Source organism: Liolophura sinensis, chromosome 7 (genome assembly GCF_032854445.1).
Source record: "Liolophura sinensis isolate JHLJ2023 chromosome 7, CUHK_Ljap_v2, whole genome shotgun sequence".
NCBI classification, from domain to species: domain Eukaryota; kingdom Metazoa; phylum Mollusca; class Polyplacophora; order Chitonida; family Chitonidae; genus Liolophura; species Liolophura sinensis.
The window spans coordinates 34,571,637-34,584,634 of record NC_088301.1 but is presented as its reverse complement, the minus strand read 5'-3'; the positions used below and the strand labels follow the sequence as shown (position 1 = coordinate 34,584,634).

The window sequence follows — 12,998 nt, the reverse complement described above, 5'->3', positions numbered from 1 at the left end:
GAGCGCGTTGCAACGCCATGTTATTGGTGTTACGTCCAGGAACGTGGTTAATGGTCACTTTGTGCTTTCTCTAAACAGTGGCAACCAGTGCTATTCTTATTCAGAAATTCTGTTCATTTTACGACTTAAAACAAGCCTCAGGCCTTTACATAAAGGAGACTATACTATTCTCAGTTCACACAAAAACGTGTCCCCTCTTTCCACATTTTAGGCAGCATTCCAGTACTGAAACATTCTTTCCCACCTTTCTTTGGATGGTTTCCGTCCATAATGGGCTATTTTCGAGCAATACTGCCTTTCCTGGGAAGATTGTGGACACCAAACCAAAGCCTATAGCAGGAGTTGCATGCACGTACAGAGCAAATGAAAAACATATTTCTGGCAATGGCAAAAGTTTTATTTTTGTAATGCACATGTAAAAGTACAAATTGCAGAACGAGATACTCGACTACTATAATAAAGACAACAAACAGCCTGCTGTTGCCCATGTACAAAGTCGGCAGTTAACAGCTTCATTTCGACCTTCACAGATATTAATCAGCTTGATTAGTCCACAGAATTTCGATCACTGTGCTTAGATCACAATACAGACAATAAGTATTATAGAAGAAAGATAAACTAAAGCTAAAGCCTTGTGAACAGAAGAAATACTTTGAACGGGTAAGATGTTGTTTCAGTGTTAGATTTAGGCCATGTTTGGGTAGAAATAGCACTCAAGCCAGCTCAAAAAATGGCCGACATTCTCTGTTGTTCGACAAAATGTTCCTTTTGCCTTATTTGGTGAATCCATAACCGACTGGATCAAGGATACCAGATAAAGGGCAGGGTACACTGTATTTATCCCTGTTCAATAGCGTAAAGCCAAAACTGCAAACTAGAAACGACGAAGAACATTATATATCTAGAATATTGAAACAATGAAAGCTACAAGCAATGTAACATTTAAGATCGGTAAATATGAACTAGCAAGAAATATGAATCTAAGATGAAATCCATTCTAAACTCACACAAAATAAACATAATGACATAGGCATTTGATGAACACTGGGTAATGTACGCAACCCAAACAATCATAACTTTTGTTTGACACTTCATTTGACAAACATCGAAAAATGGAAAATAGCACATTGTGCAAGAAGGTTACAAGAACAAACAGGCCCGTATGTAAATGGATATCAGTCGACATTCGAAGTCGATTCCGGAGCAGATTTAGATGGAGAACTTCACCAGAACTGTCACTTAACATGCGTAGTTTCACTACCGATTTTTTTTAGCTCGACATAACCCAAGCAGTGATTTGAAGAAATTCATTGTTTGGTGATAAAAGCAAAAAAATTTGTTTCCGTTCTGGTTTATTTATAAAGTGATGTAAGACTCATATTTTTACTCCAGGTTTATATATATATATTTTTGAAAACCTATCTGAAAGTTTAGCCAACAGTTTATCCCAAAAAGGATAACATTATAAAATCCGCATATAAGAACCTCTTTGCGTATAACAGTGTCTCTAACAACAAGGTTCAATCAGTATAAAATCTTTGTACACTTTACAAATGGTCTTTGGAATACCAACACCCCGTAATGGCGTACAAACGGCTATAAGCTAAGTTTGTCCCTTTTCTTAAGATTACAAAATTGCACATACAGCAGCGTCGGGTATCTTGCATTTTGTCATCGAATGTAACAAGTAAGGGTGAATTATTTACTCCAGTCTAGTCCCTTGTCCCCAAAAACTATGTCCAATGGTAAATCTTTTCAAACTCCGCCATATATCTCTATGTAAAACACGATGCAGTTGCTGCTACCCCTTTAAATACTGGTCCCTCCCTTACTGCCAACTCAGCTGAAGTGCGGTGGAAGACATGGAGAAAGCTGTGACAACCCTGGTGTAGGGCCACACACGGAATGTAAGAGGACTTCTCACCGTTCAGCTGAGTGGCTCGCCCCAACCCTCCCATCGGATACATGTAAAAAGGGAGTGCAGAAAATTCACTCCTGTCCACTTCCCGCATCCACTACACCCCCCAAAGCACGATGGATGCATAGATTGGGTTATGCATCTTCCGGGAAATAAATGCGTCAGATGTAAAAAACCTCACTATGTACAAACATTAGATTCGCTTTTTTGTGACCACGAGCTAAAATGAGCAGTACCCATCTTGTAAAAAACGGCTAACTGTTGGTATTTGGAAGATCAAGTTGTCCTTGCCTCCTGAAGTGAATTATACTCAGGCACTCGGAGTTCTGTTCCATGTTTGTATGCATCTCCAATTGTAAGGGACTAGTCCAGCTTTTAAGCTGGAGACATTTTGCATGGCTTTTCTTCGTCTTAATGCAGATGGACTCTTCACATCCTTGGGCAGTTGATGTGTGGAGAAGGCTCATGATGCTCTTTTATTATGCAAGTCTCCAACCTTACTGAAGCTTTCTAAGTCTTTTCAACACTGGCCAAGCAAGCATGTGTTCTTAGCCGTCTGGCCAGGTTCAACACAATTCGAAAAAAATATAGACAAAATTAAATGGTAAAAGCAAGGAGTGATATCTTCCAACTTTTACCAAAATTGTTTGCTATAAGAACTTAACCACAGCTTAAAATCCAACATCATCGAAGTGTACATGCCCTTAAATTATGTGAAATAATTCAAACAAAAGTTATGAATGACTCTTGCAAGTAACTCCTTGCTAACATGACTAACAATGGGAGCTAAAAGAGAAGAAAACGATAAATACACATCTATCAGCATATGTTAAGAGGGTAAGTTAGTATTGGATAAATGTTTGCAATTTATTGCAATCATGCAGAAAGTAATCATAGGATCTTCCTCAGACTATGCAAGAGAAATGAAGCCTCTTTAAAACACAAAACAAGGAAAAAGAAATGTGTAAAACTTCGTATATGATTATGCTCTCAAAACAGCCAATCAAAAGTAAAACTAACCTTGTCAAATGTTTCCAAGGTTAATAACATTTGAAAATGCAAATACAAATAAAAAAAAAAGAAATGGGAGCATTAAAATTGAAAAAAGAATAACACAAAATGAGCATAATACGTCTATGTATACATACAACACACCTATTAACTAACAAACACCAAAAAACTTGGGATATGTCGTGAATGTCTACTGAGCATTTCAAATATCTAAACCATGAATCTGAAAAAAGTGTCTTAAACATCAATAATAAATAATTCAACTGGACATTATACCAAAAAAGTGAATAAATTATTATGCTCCAAGATAAACCGCTAATACTAACATAAATTAATAATAATAAGAACTGTAGTAGACTCGGCCCAAACCATGTACCCTTGGATTTCTGGCTGACATTAACTCTCCATAGGAACGCTCCTGGAAGGTAATACAATCCTATCCTGGGACCATGGGAGCCGCCCTCTACAGTTGAACACACACTAATCCAGGCCTTGATCTTCTTTGACAAGAACATGCCCAGATTTCATGAGCCCACCGCAAGGATAGCGGACAGGTCAGTCAGCTTTTGACTAGTCTCTTTGTACCATCATTATGGCATCTTTCACAATGTTTTCTAAGAGTGGCACTTTCAAGGGATGGTCTTAGGACTTTCTGTTGTTTGTCTTGAAGGAGACTTGCAGTACACGATTTCCCAATGTGAACCCATTTAGACTCTGGATGGCCACAACTGCATCATCATAATTGGTCATCGTGACGAAGCCGTAACCTTTACACTTGTTGGTCTGGAATTCTCGGATAACTTTCACGCTCTGAACAGCTCCAAATGGCCCAAACAGTTGCCACAGCACATTTTCTTCAGATTCTGGGGCCAAGTTGTACACAAAAATGCACCAGCCTGCACAGTTGAGGGCATTCCCAGGTAAAAAGGTATTGGGGATAATTCCACTTTCCAATGGGGAGTACCTGCAACAACAAGTATAAACTTAACAATTTGCTGTGAAAACTGAACAGCTAAGACACCCTCCAGCTAGTTATAACTTACAAACTTTCAAGGACAAACATCTGCACATCATCAACCCAAACTACAACCCGTAAAAAGAATTTATTTCATTACATCTGAAAATGTTTTCACTCAGAACAAGATAGAGCAGTGTAGTTGAGTAATACAATGTCAAAGTATAAAGATTATGATAAATGTATACTTCCAAAAAGCTTCTGATGTTCACTTACATGTGAAACAGAAAAAAAAAAGACTTCTGGGATACGATTCAGTTTATTCATTTAACTGATGTTTAATGCTGCACTCAAGAACATTTCACTTAAATATGTCAGCTGCCCGAATAATGGTGGGAGGAAACTGAGCAGAGCTCAGGGGAAACCCACAACTATCCAAAAGTTGCTGGAAGATCTTCTGATCCACATGACTGGAGCTACAAGTTTTTAACATTTAATACCCAGCATCCAAAATGAGCTCCCTTGCACATACATTAGTAACTATCATCTAATGTTCATCTGGAGAGAGTCAAAAATGTTCAAGCATTTCAGGTACATACAGTTTAGAACTGTGTGAGTATGTTAGAAAAGTATCTTGCCACTTAAATAAGAACACCAGGCAAGAACTGCTAGGCTAAAATCTACTTTTGCCACTGTGGCAAAACTACAGGCTGTTAATTTTACCGTGTTAGTAACTTCGTGCTTTCAACCTCCCTTCCTCTTCTGGAAGGCCCAAACGAATCCACCCTAAAATGACCAAATGTTCACATGTAGAAATTCTCAAAGCCTAAACGCAGCACCATTAGGCTAACAGATAAACAAGCAGGACAGGAAATTTGAACATTGCAATTCCAGACATGTTCTCTGAACTGTCACAACCGCATGATTAGAATGTTAACAATCCATCAGCTTTTTGTGTGTGCAAATTTCAACCTTTAAACACAAGGACAGATTACGTCACATGAACCTTTCAAAACAAGGAACAAAAAAACAAAACGAACAAGTGTGCACAAGACAAGTTATCTGGATGCTAAATGGTGCCTGCTACGTCTTTGAATGAGAAAATCTACAGGAACTGAAGACCAACAGAGTGCCAACTGAAGAAAACTCACCTTATTCTGCCTGTGGGGTGGTGGATAGGGCCCAAGAAGCGGCTTCTGGTCGGGGTCAGGTATGTGGCTGCAATTGTCATTGGAACAGAGTTGTTTTTGCCTGCACTGGGGGAGTTGGCAAATTTGACAGTGATGGGCTCTGTCGCACCACCTTCTGGTATTGTGTTGTTCAGCCGGCTGATGGCCTTCTCTGCTTCCTGTCTCTGATCAAATCTGATGAATCCAACGCCTTTAGACAAACCTGATAAAACAATAATCCAAGGTATGCCCATGATACTAACAGGAAGTGCAGAGCACCAACATAACACTGACACTGTCATGCTTTCAAATAGTACTATGCTTGGATGAACATTCCTCGTTGATTATTTGGAGTTGGCAGGATTTTTTTTTGGTTTAATGTATAAATATATATGTATATATATATATATATAGCTTGCAAAAGTCTACTCAGGAATTACCAGCACAAATACACATGTAACACTTACCCACAAAAACGCTACTCTAACATAAGCGTGACAAAGAGATAAAAAAAAAAAAAAATATATATGTATATATATATATAACAAAAAAAAAAAAAAAACCAACAGCAACACTTGTATAAAAAGTATATCAACATCTGAGAAAAATTGAAGGTGAAGAAACATTTGTATAGAAATTGTTTGAGACATGCCTTTTTCATACAGATGATGTCATAACATTATAATGATTAATTCTTAATATATACCAGATGAACACGTGAAATTTACCAATAATCATAAACCATTAACCTGTTAGTAATTACAAACAAATAACACACAGCTGCCATGCCAAAACAAACATCAAAAACTAACAAAACACATGAAAACTTAATAATTTTGCACAGAATGAAAATGTGCTCGAACAAACCAATGGAATCAACTGAAAATGGTCAACTGAGGTGAATTAGACCGATTTAACACTGCGAACGGGGTTGGCCAGCCAGACCAGAGGGATGCAATATTTTCTCTTATAAACAGCCAGGGACCTCCGTCTCCACTGAACAACACAATGGGGAAGGTGGTGTTGGTAGTTATAGAAGTGAAAATATTATCTCCCTTTAGCATGGCTGCCCAACCCCATTATAAACACAGCAGCATGCACTGGAAGGGAAGTAGCTCTGACCTGTATTATTATCATACAGAATTCTAGAGGTTATAATCTTGCCGCACTGAGAAAAGAGCCTCTCCAAATCTTGCTGCGTCATAGATTTTGGCAGTCCACAAATATACAAGTTAGCGCCTTTTATACTTTCACTACTAGGCCTTGCGTAAGATACCTACAAAAAGTTAGTGGAGGGTGGTGGTATTTCAATCTTTGGTGACAATATAAGTGGGTAGATAACAAAAAAGGCATAGACATATGTATCCCAGTACCTGTGTTTTGGTCATAAAGAATTCTGGAGGTTATGATTTTCCCACAATCAGAAAACATTTTCTCCAAGTCCAACTGAGTCATAGACTTGGGCAAGCCACTTATGTAGAGATTAGCCCCCTTTATGCTCTCACTGCTCGGGCGAGCATATGATACCTGAAATTATATTAAAGGGTTCCGGATGCAAATAAACAACGTAACAGAAGAAAAAACATAAACAAAAAAATCAAAACAATTCCTCAGAAATCATAAAGTATGCCAAACCAATGATAATAATAATGTAATAATAATAACAAGGAAATGTACTTTGATGATTGTTTCTTCCAATCAAGTCTGGACGTAGACGAGAATGGAGGTTGGGACGGATGAAAGAACAAAGCACTTAACCATGTTAATATAACCAAGAAAACAGCTGAATAAGAGTATAGGAGAGAAAAGAATGAACTGTATCAAGCACGTTAATACTTCCAGACGTCTGTCTAGAACTGGACAACAGACGTACTGCATGAGGTGTACATGTAATACAATTCACTGAGGTTTTGTTCAATGACAAAACATGTAAACAATGTCAATAAAAGGGGAGGTGTGGTCTTTCAAGATACAAAAACAACTCAATTTTCACCAATGAAACTCTTGGTTAGCAGTGAAGAAAATAACCCAAACATATCACACATACGATACTGAAAAAAAAACAAAACAGCTAGCCAGAGTTGAGGCTACAAATCATACACTAAATGTTAGTCACATCAATAAAGTATAACTCAATACCATAAACACACAGAATTCACCCCATATAAATGTGTACTAAAGTAAACCCTGTATTAAAACTGATCTTTTAGCCATGGCTCTTTAAAACTAATGACAAGGCAAATCGCAAGCAAGATTGGGATTTATGTTATGTAGGTTACACAGAGAACAATGTTCTCTGGAAATAAAGTTTTCTAAGGCACTACACCTGTACATGTAGTTGCAATGAAATTCCCTCTGAAGATAATACATTGGCCAGTGCGCAAAATGAACATGCACAAAACATTACGAAAACATTTTTATTTAATTCACTACATTAATTTGTTAAGAGAAAACCAGCAGGTGTCAAATCTCTGCCCTCAAGTTCACAGCTTAATAAAGAAAAGAGTTTCCCTATCTTGGACAAACCTCAAACGTAACTGCTCAGATGATTTTTTGTTTGTTTCTGGTCACCAGTACTTCCACAAACCTATGCTGCAGAGTGTCAAACCAGAGCACTTCACAAACATTCTTTGCAATCTTTTCTCCCACCAAACTATAGCTTGCTGATTATCAGCAACTTTCAGCCAAAATAACTTCTATGAGCCAAATCAACAGAATGAACTTTCTTAGGTGGGTACATATATTTAAACTTTGATCAACAAAGCAACAGCCAGGCTATTTATTGTCAATCATTTTTAAATACGTATCACTCTCCCCTGCATCATTATCAGAAAAGAGAGTAGGATTAGAGTTATTGCTAAAAACAATCCAATCAAAATCCCTATAAACAGTTGATTGGTTGTTAAACTCACATCATAGCATTAATGAAAAGGACTTCTTGATTGGCTACTGACAGGTGACCAATCAATGGGATTTCCTACTGTTTCAAACACCATGACAAAAGGTGTATAACCTATTTATGGTTAAAAAGGGGTTTTTTTTTTTTGTTCCACTTGCTTTTTTGAGTGGAAAACCTTGAAATAACGTTTTGTCATTAATGATATCCCTACTGCACTATTGACAAGAAACAATACCAACTGAAATAGGACTAAGTATTACATTTTCATGCTGAAGGTTAATTTTGACTGGAAAGATCTTCAGATTACATCAGAAGCTGGCTACATATTACTTAACATAACTTAACAAGATTTGCATGTTCTTATGCAGTATATTTACATTCTAAACTAATGAACACTTGGATATATGCTTCGCAGATAAATCTAAAACACTGTGTAACAAAATGTATGAAGTCTTGTGATTCAGAAGCAGTTGTTTGAAAACATGAACCAAAGAAAATGCTGTAAACCAAAGACATATCATAAATCAAATGCAGGCATCATTAGGCTCCAGTCCTACAGCACCTATATTCCACCACTGTATATCCTTTGTGTCTAAACACATGAAAGAGAAACTTCTTGCGCACATGTAAATCAAACACCAGCTATCCCAGAATATACCTAAATCAAGACTGCAATGTGATTTGACAGCCATCACCACCGAGATATGTGTACTTACCTTAATAGTCTTATTCTGTAACCGCAGCCCATTCAGGGAGTTTATAGCTTTTTCTGCATCATGTGCATATTTATAATTGACGAAGCCATAGCCTAAACTCTGACCTGTTCCAAAACAATAACACAAAACCTATGTACTAAGCTGAACAAGTACAAGTGCTTAAGTTTTACAAAGGAAAAGAACTTGTGCTGAGAACAGTTTTGAAATTGTACTGTAAATCTATTGGCCAGTTAAATATTTAATCCGCTACACCATACATTTTTGCAAAAGAGTTAATTAAATAAAAACTTATGAAAACAGCATAATTAAACTGTAACAAAGATCAGAAACACAATCACCAACTGTTTCAGTATATCTAGTTTTCAATGAACTTGTGGATGAAAAAAGCTACTTTTACTTCAGTATTACATGTTCAATACTTTAACATACATTGATGCTGAACAAAGTTTACTTTTCAAAAAATACTTCACATGCATAAAACACACAAAGCATTGGGTAGGATGAATATGTAGTAAACCTTATTAAAAAAAAAAAAAAAAATCATGCTACATGCAGGTCAGAAAATTTTTAGGCCCTCCAAGAACAAGAACGAATTTATAGAATTTGGATATGAATTTATTATACTTCATGAACAGAGTCTTGTTTTTCCTATACTAATTTGCCTAAAACTGTGTACGTTTTACTCTTGAGTGTACCCCTGGATGACAACTCTATAAAGTTGAAAAACTTTAACACCCATGTCAATGTTAGAACAAAAATTTAGTTTTTTCTTCACTCTCTGGTTACAGTGCTTTTCATTTGTCCAAGTTTTTAAAGGAACATGAGATGTAATGTGTCCTTTATCAGTACAAAGATTCAGTTAATCTATGTATGGGGCATTGCCAGTTTTTGCATTGGAGAGGATCTAAGAAGGATTTCTCTCTAACAGAAAATTCCACTGCTTTTTTAATTGCTTTTTTTTTATAATATCATTTTAAAATTATATCCAATCAAACCAAGTCAGTCTGTTATTAACTAATACTACCTATGAATGTGGGTCTAGTTTCAACTGACGGTAAAATGTACTGTACACATGCTTCAGAAATGCTGGATTATCACAAATTTAACTTTAAATAATCCTCTGCCTTTTTACAGCAAACCTTGTGATATATAGGATAATTTTCAATGTTTTAAATAAACCATTATGATCAGTACAACTTAATATCTTAAAATTGTAAAAAACAAAAAAATACAGGAAATACAGTTGGAAAGGGTAATTTTAAGTAAAAGTAGTTGTTATAACAAAATAAAAAAAAAATGACAACACAGAAACTGAAGGTTAGAAAGGAGTGAGAAATTTTCACCTATTGCACAAAAGACATACCTTTATATATAGGCTATCTTGTTTATAGGCACAATTAATGTTCTTCAGATATTAAAATCAAAAATATCAATACGCAGCACCACATGCTGTATTTAACCATTGGTCATCTAGATTCACAGTCTGAAAGGGCAATTAAAAGAGATTTTGACATGTTTAATTCCATATTTTTGGACATATCAGTGAGAAATGAAAACATCATTTATATTTAAAATTAAACCTCACATAATTTGCTTTTGTGCAGTGGGTGAAGATTCTGCCTAAGGGGGAGCTAGATAATCCCCACATTAAGATCCTACCACAGACTTATAAAAGGATAGAGGAAGAGGGATAGCAGCACAGTACACATCAAGACCACTCAGCATGCTCCAGCCATCCACCATGCCCAGCTAGATTAGGGAGGCGGTGGGCGCCCGCACTACTACTTTGATGGTTGTATTAAATTATCTGAACCTTGCAAACCTGTGGGTTTGTCCCTGATCAGCTTGCAGCTCTCCACCTCGCCAATGCTAGAGAATAAGGAACGGATGTCCTCCTGGGTCATGGACTGGGGTAGGTAATTGACAATCAGATTGGTCTTGCTTTCCTCTGTGTTAGTGGACACACTAACAGGTTTGTGGGTGCCATTCATACTGGGCTGGACCTGCATGGCCACTTGAACCTGGGCAGCCTGCTCCATTGTCAGTTCACCTGGTTGAGTAATCTATAAAAAGGAAAAAAAAAAAAAAATTCTGCAAATTTTGATATATGAAGACAATATGTACAAAAATAAAGAGATGAACCAATTCTTTTCATTTCTCACTTTCTATCCGTTCTTAATCTACTCCATGCTTATATGTGCTCAATTTTAACAGGAGGGGTATGTAATTTTTCAGACCTATTCCAACTCAACCCAAAACGTGATCAAGGATAAGCAGTATATATCTTTATCATAAATCTTTCATACTAAAGGAGCTAGATCCTTGACAGCCGTGTACTCTGCTGGAAGCTGCTTCTAATTTCAAATAAGATACATTTACACATATATCAATCTTACAATGCTCACTGTTCTTGTCCGGAAATTTGAACAGTTATGATACTTCTGTCAACAGTATACATTCTGGGTCAGGTGTCCCTATTTCCAGCCATCAAAGGGAACAGCCCACCTGTCCCTACACAGGTGACAGTACACAAAGGAAACCTCACGACAGAACAGACTTATGATGGTTTCCACAGCACAGGTTAATCTACACAGATCTAAGTTTAATAATCAAGTTTTGATGGCCATAACAGATACAGCAGGATCAGGACAGCAGAAATGTCAACCATATTTTATAGGACTTTAGATTTTACAGTTTTCAATCAATTGCTACACAGTATAACAAATTCAATAATTAAGAGAACAGATTAAGAAATAAAAAAACAGAATGACTAAAAGAGAGATGAGCAGAAATGCTGAAAATTCAATAACTCTTCATTCACCACAAAATCATAAAACTTTCGAAAGATATTGATGAAAAACCAAAATAAAAACTTGCAAGAGAGAATTCTGCTATTGCATTCAACTGCACTCATTTTAAGTGATTCTGCTCTGTTAACCTCGTCTTCACTGTGAGAAACAGATTTACAACATATATTTAACTGGGAAGATTTAAACCCTGTCTGCAAGTAACTAATCGATATCTGCCCCATGCTTACCCACATTTTACTGATATGCACAAAATCAATACAAGACAACATGAAAGACTGGACCATAGGTTGATCACTTAATACTATTTTTATAAAAATAACAATAACTTTTACCCTGTAAATACTTAAGTCAACAGCATAGGGAGCTAAAAGTAGACTTACACGCATAATACTAGACTACCAGTACTGAGCAGCAAAGATGTGAAAATAGTAACTGAAGCGAAGTTCACATGCAGCTGGTTTACAAGGCACACCGAGTCTCCCTGACAGGGTGTAAGTTCATTATCTCAACTAGGACCATCTGTCAGTCAGCATATAACATTGATAAATAGGTGCTGTGGGGCTAGAAAGGAATGATGACCAACTAGCTCTCAAGCTGGCATCAAGTTCAGCTAAACCTCACAGCAAAATTAGACATGTATGAAAATCCCAGGCTGCCAAGTCAACTAACCATTTTGCCTTTCACTACATTTCCCATTTCCATTAAACTGCACCCATTGTATTTAACCAGGTTGAGTCTTTGTTGCGCTCAGCTTGTACACTTGCTTACAAAGGCCATTGTCAGGGCTAGGGGTTGCCAGCCTCCCTTACACAAAGAGACTAAACCCTCAAGTCCAGTCATTATTCATGGGCTACAGTAATTTCCTCCATGGAAGGCTGGCCCAGGAAATATACATGGCCAGCCGATAAATTATGCAGATGTTACCATCGGATGTCGTTTCCATTGGTCACGCGATGACTCAGTGCCTACACCAGAGGAAAGCCATCCTGTCACACTGACAGCGTGGGTACCCTGCTATGTAACATGAAATTCCGGCATTTCACCACACTGATTGACAGCCAATTTGAAACGGAGACGACTTAAAATGGATATGTACTGTAGCTAATACTGACAATTTCATAATGGCTGTGGTAATACTGAAGCAGAGCACTACCTTTTGTCTGGGTTGGTCTAGCAGGCACTGGATAGCTACTTCGAGTTCCGTATGTGTGTCAGCTGTTCTCCTACCAACCTTCTCACTGCATGGTATAATGCCAAAATTACACCATTGTAACATCACCAAGACAAATGCTCAAAACATTCACTATTACAATAACACGATCACAACACAGTTATAACCATTTCGAATTTTGTACACATTTTCATGTCCACATTACCTGCATTTGGATGGAGTGTATCTGAGGGTTTAAGTTTTGACTAGCCTCAATGAACAGCCTGGCTTTGGTGATGTAGGTCTAGACTCTGGGTAAGATGGTGCTAAGGGTAAGATACTGAAGCCCAGGTTATAGCCTTGCCAGTAG

At 37.2% G+C, this 12,998-nt stretch overlaps 1 protein-coding gene across 8 annotated transcripts in view; it reads right to left on the bottom strand.

Moving 5' to 3' along the window:
• Positions 1 to 375: 375 nt before the first annotated feature.
• Positions 376 to 12,998, bottom strand: part of LOC135471099 (ELAV-like protein 1) — a 32,422-nt gene continuing 19,799 nt past the window's right edge. For 2 of the 8 annotated variants that reach the window (XM_064750151.1, XM_064750155.1), the window contains exons 2-7: positions 10,482 to 10,731; positions 8,669 to 8,772; positions 6,176 to 6,329; positions 5,036 to 5,276; positions 4,608 to 4,670; positions 376 to 3,893 (exon numbers count right to left, since the gene is read on the bottom strand). In XM_064750151.1, coding sequence (XP_064606221.1) covers positions 3,572 to 3,893; positions 4,608 to 4,670; positions 5,036 to 5,276; positions 6,176 to 6,329; positions 8,669 to 8,772; positions 10,482 to 10,731 — 1,134 coding nt within the window. In that variant the 3' untranslated portion in view covers positions 376 to 3,571. Of the gene's footprint in view, positions 3,894 to 4,607; positions 4,671 to 5,035; positions 5,277 to 6,175; positions 6,330 to 6,426; positions 6,581 to 8,668; positions 8,773 to 10,481; positions 10,732 to 12,998 lie in introns of all 8 variants that reach the window. The other 6 variants (XM_064750152.1, XM_064750154.1, XM_064750153.1 and 3 more) reach the window with 6 other exon arrangements.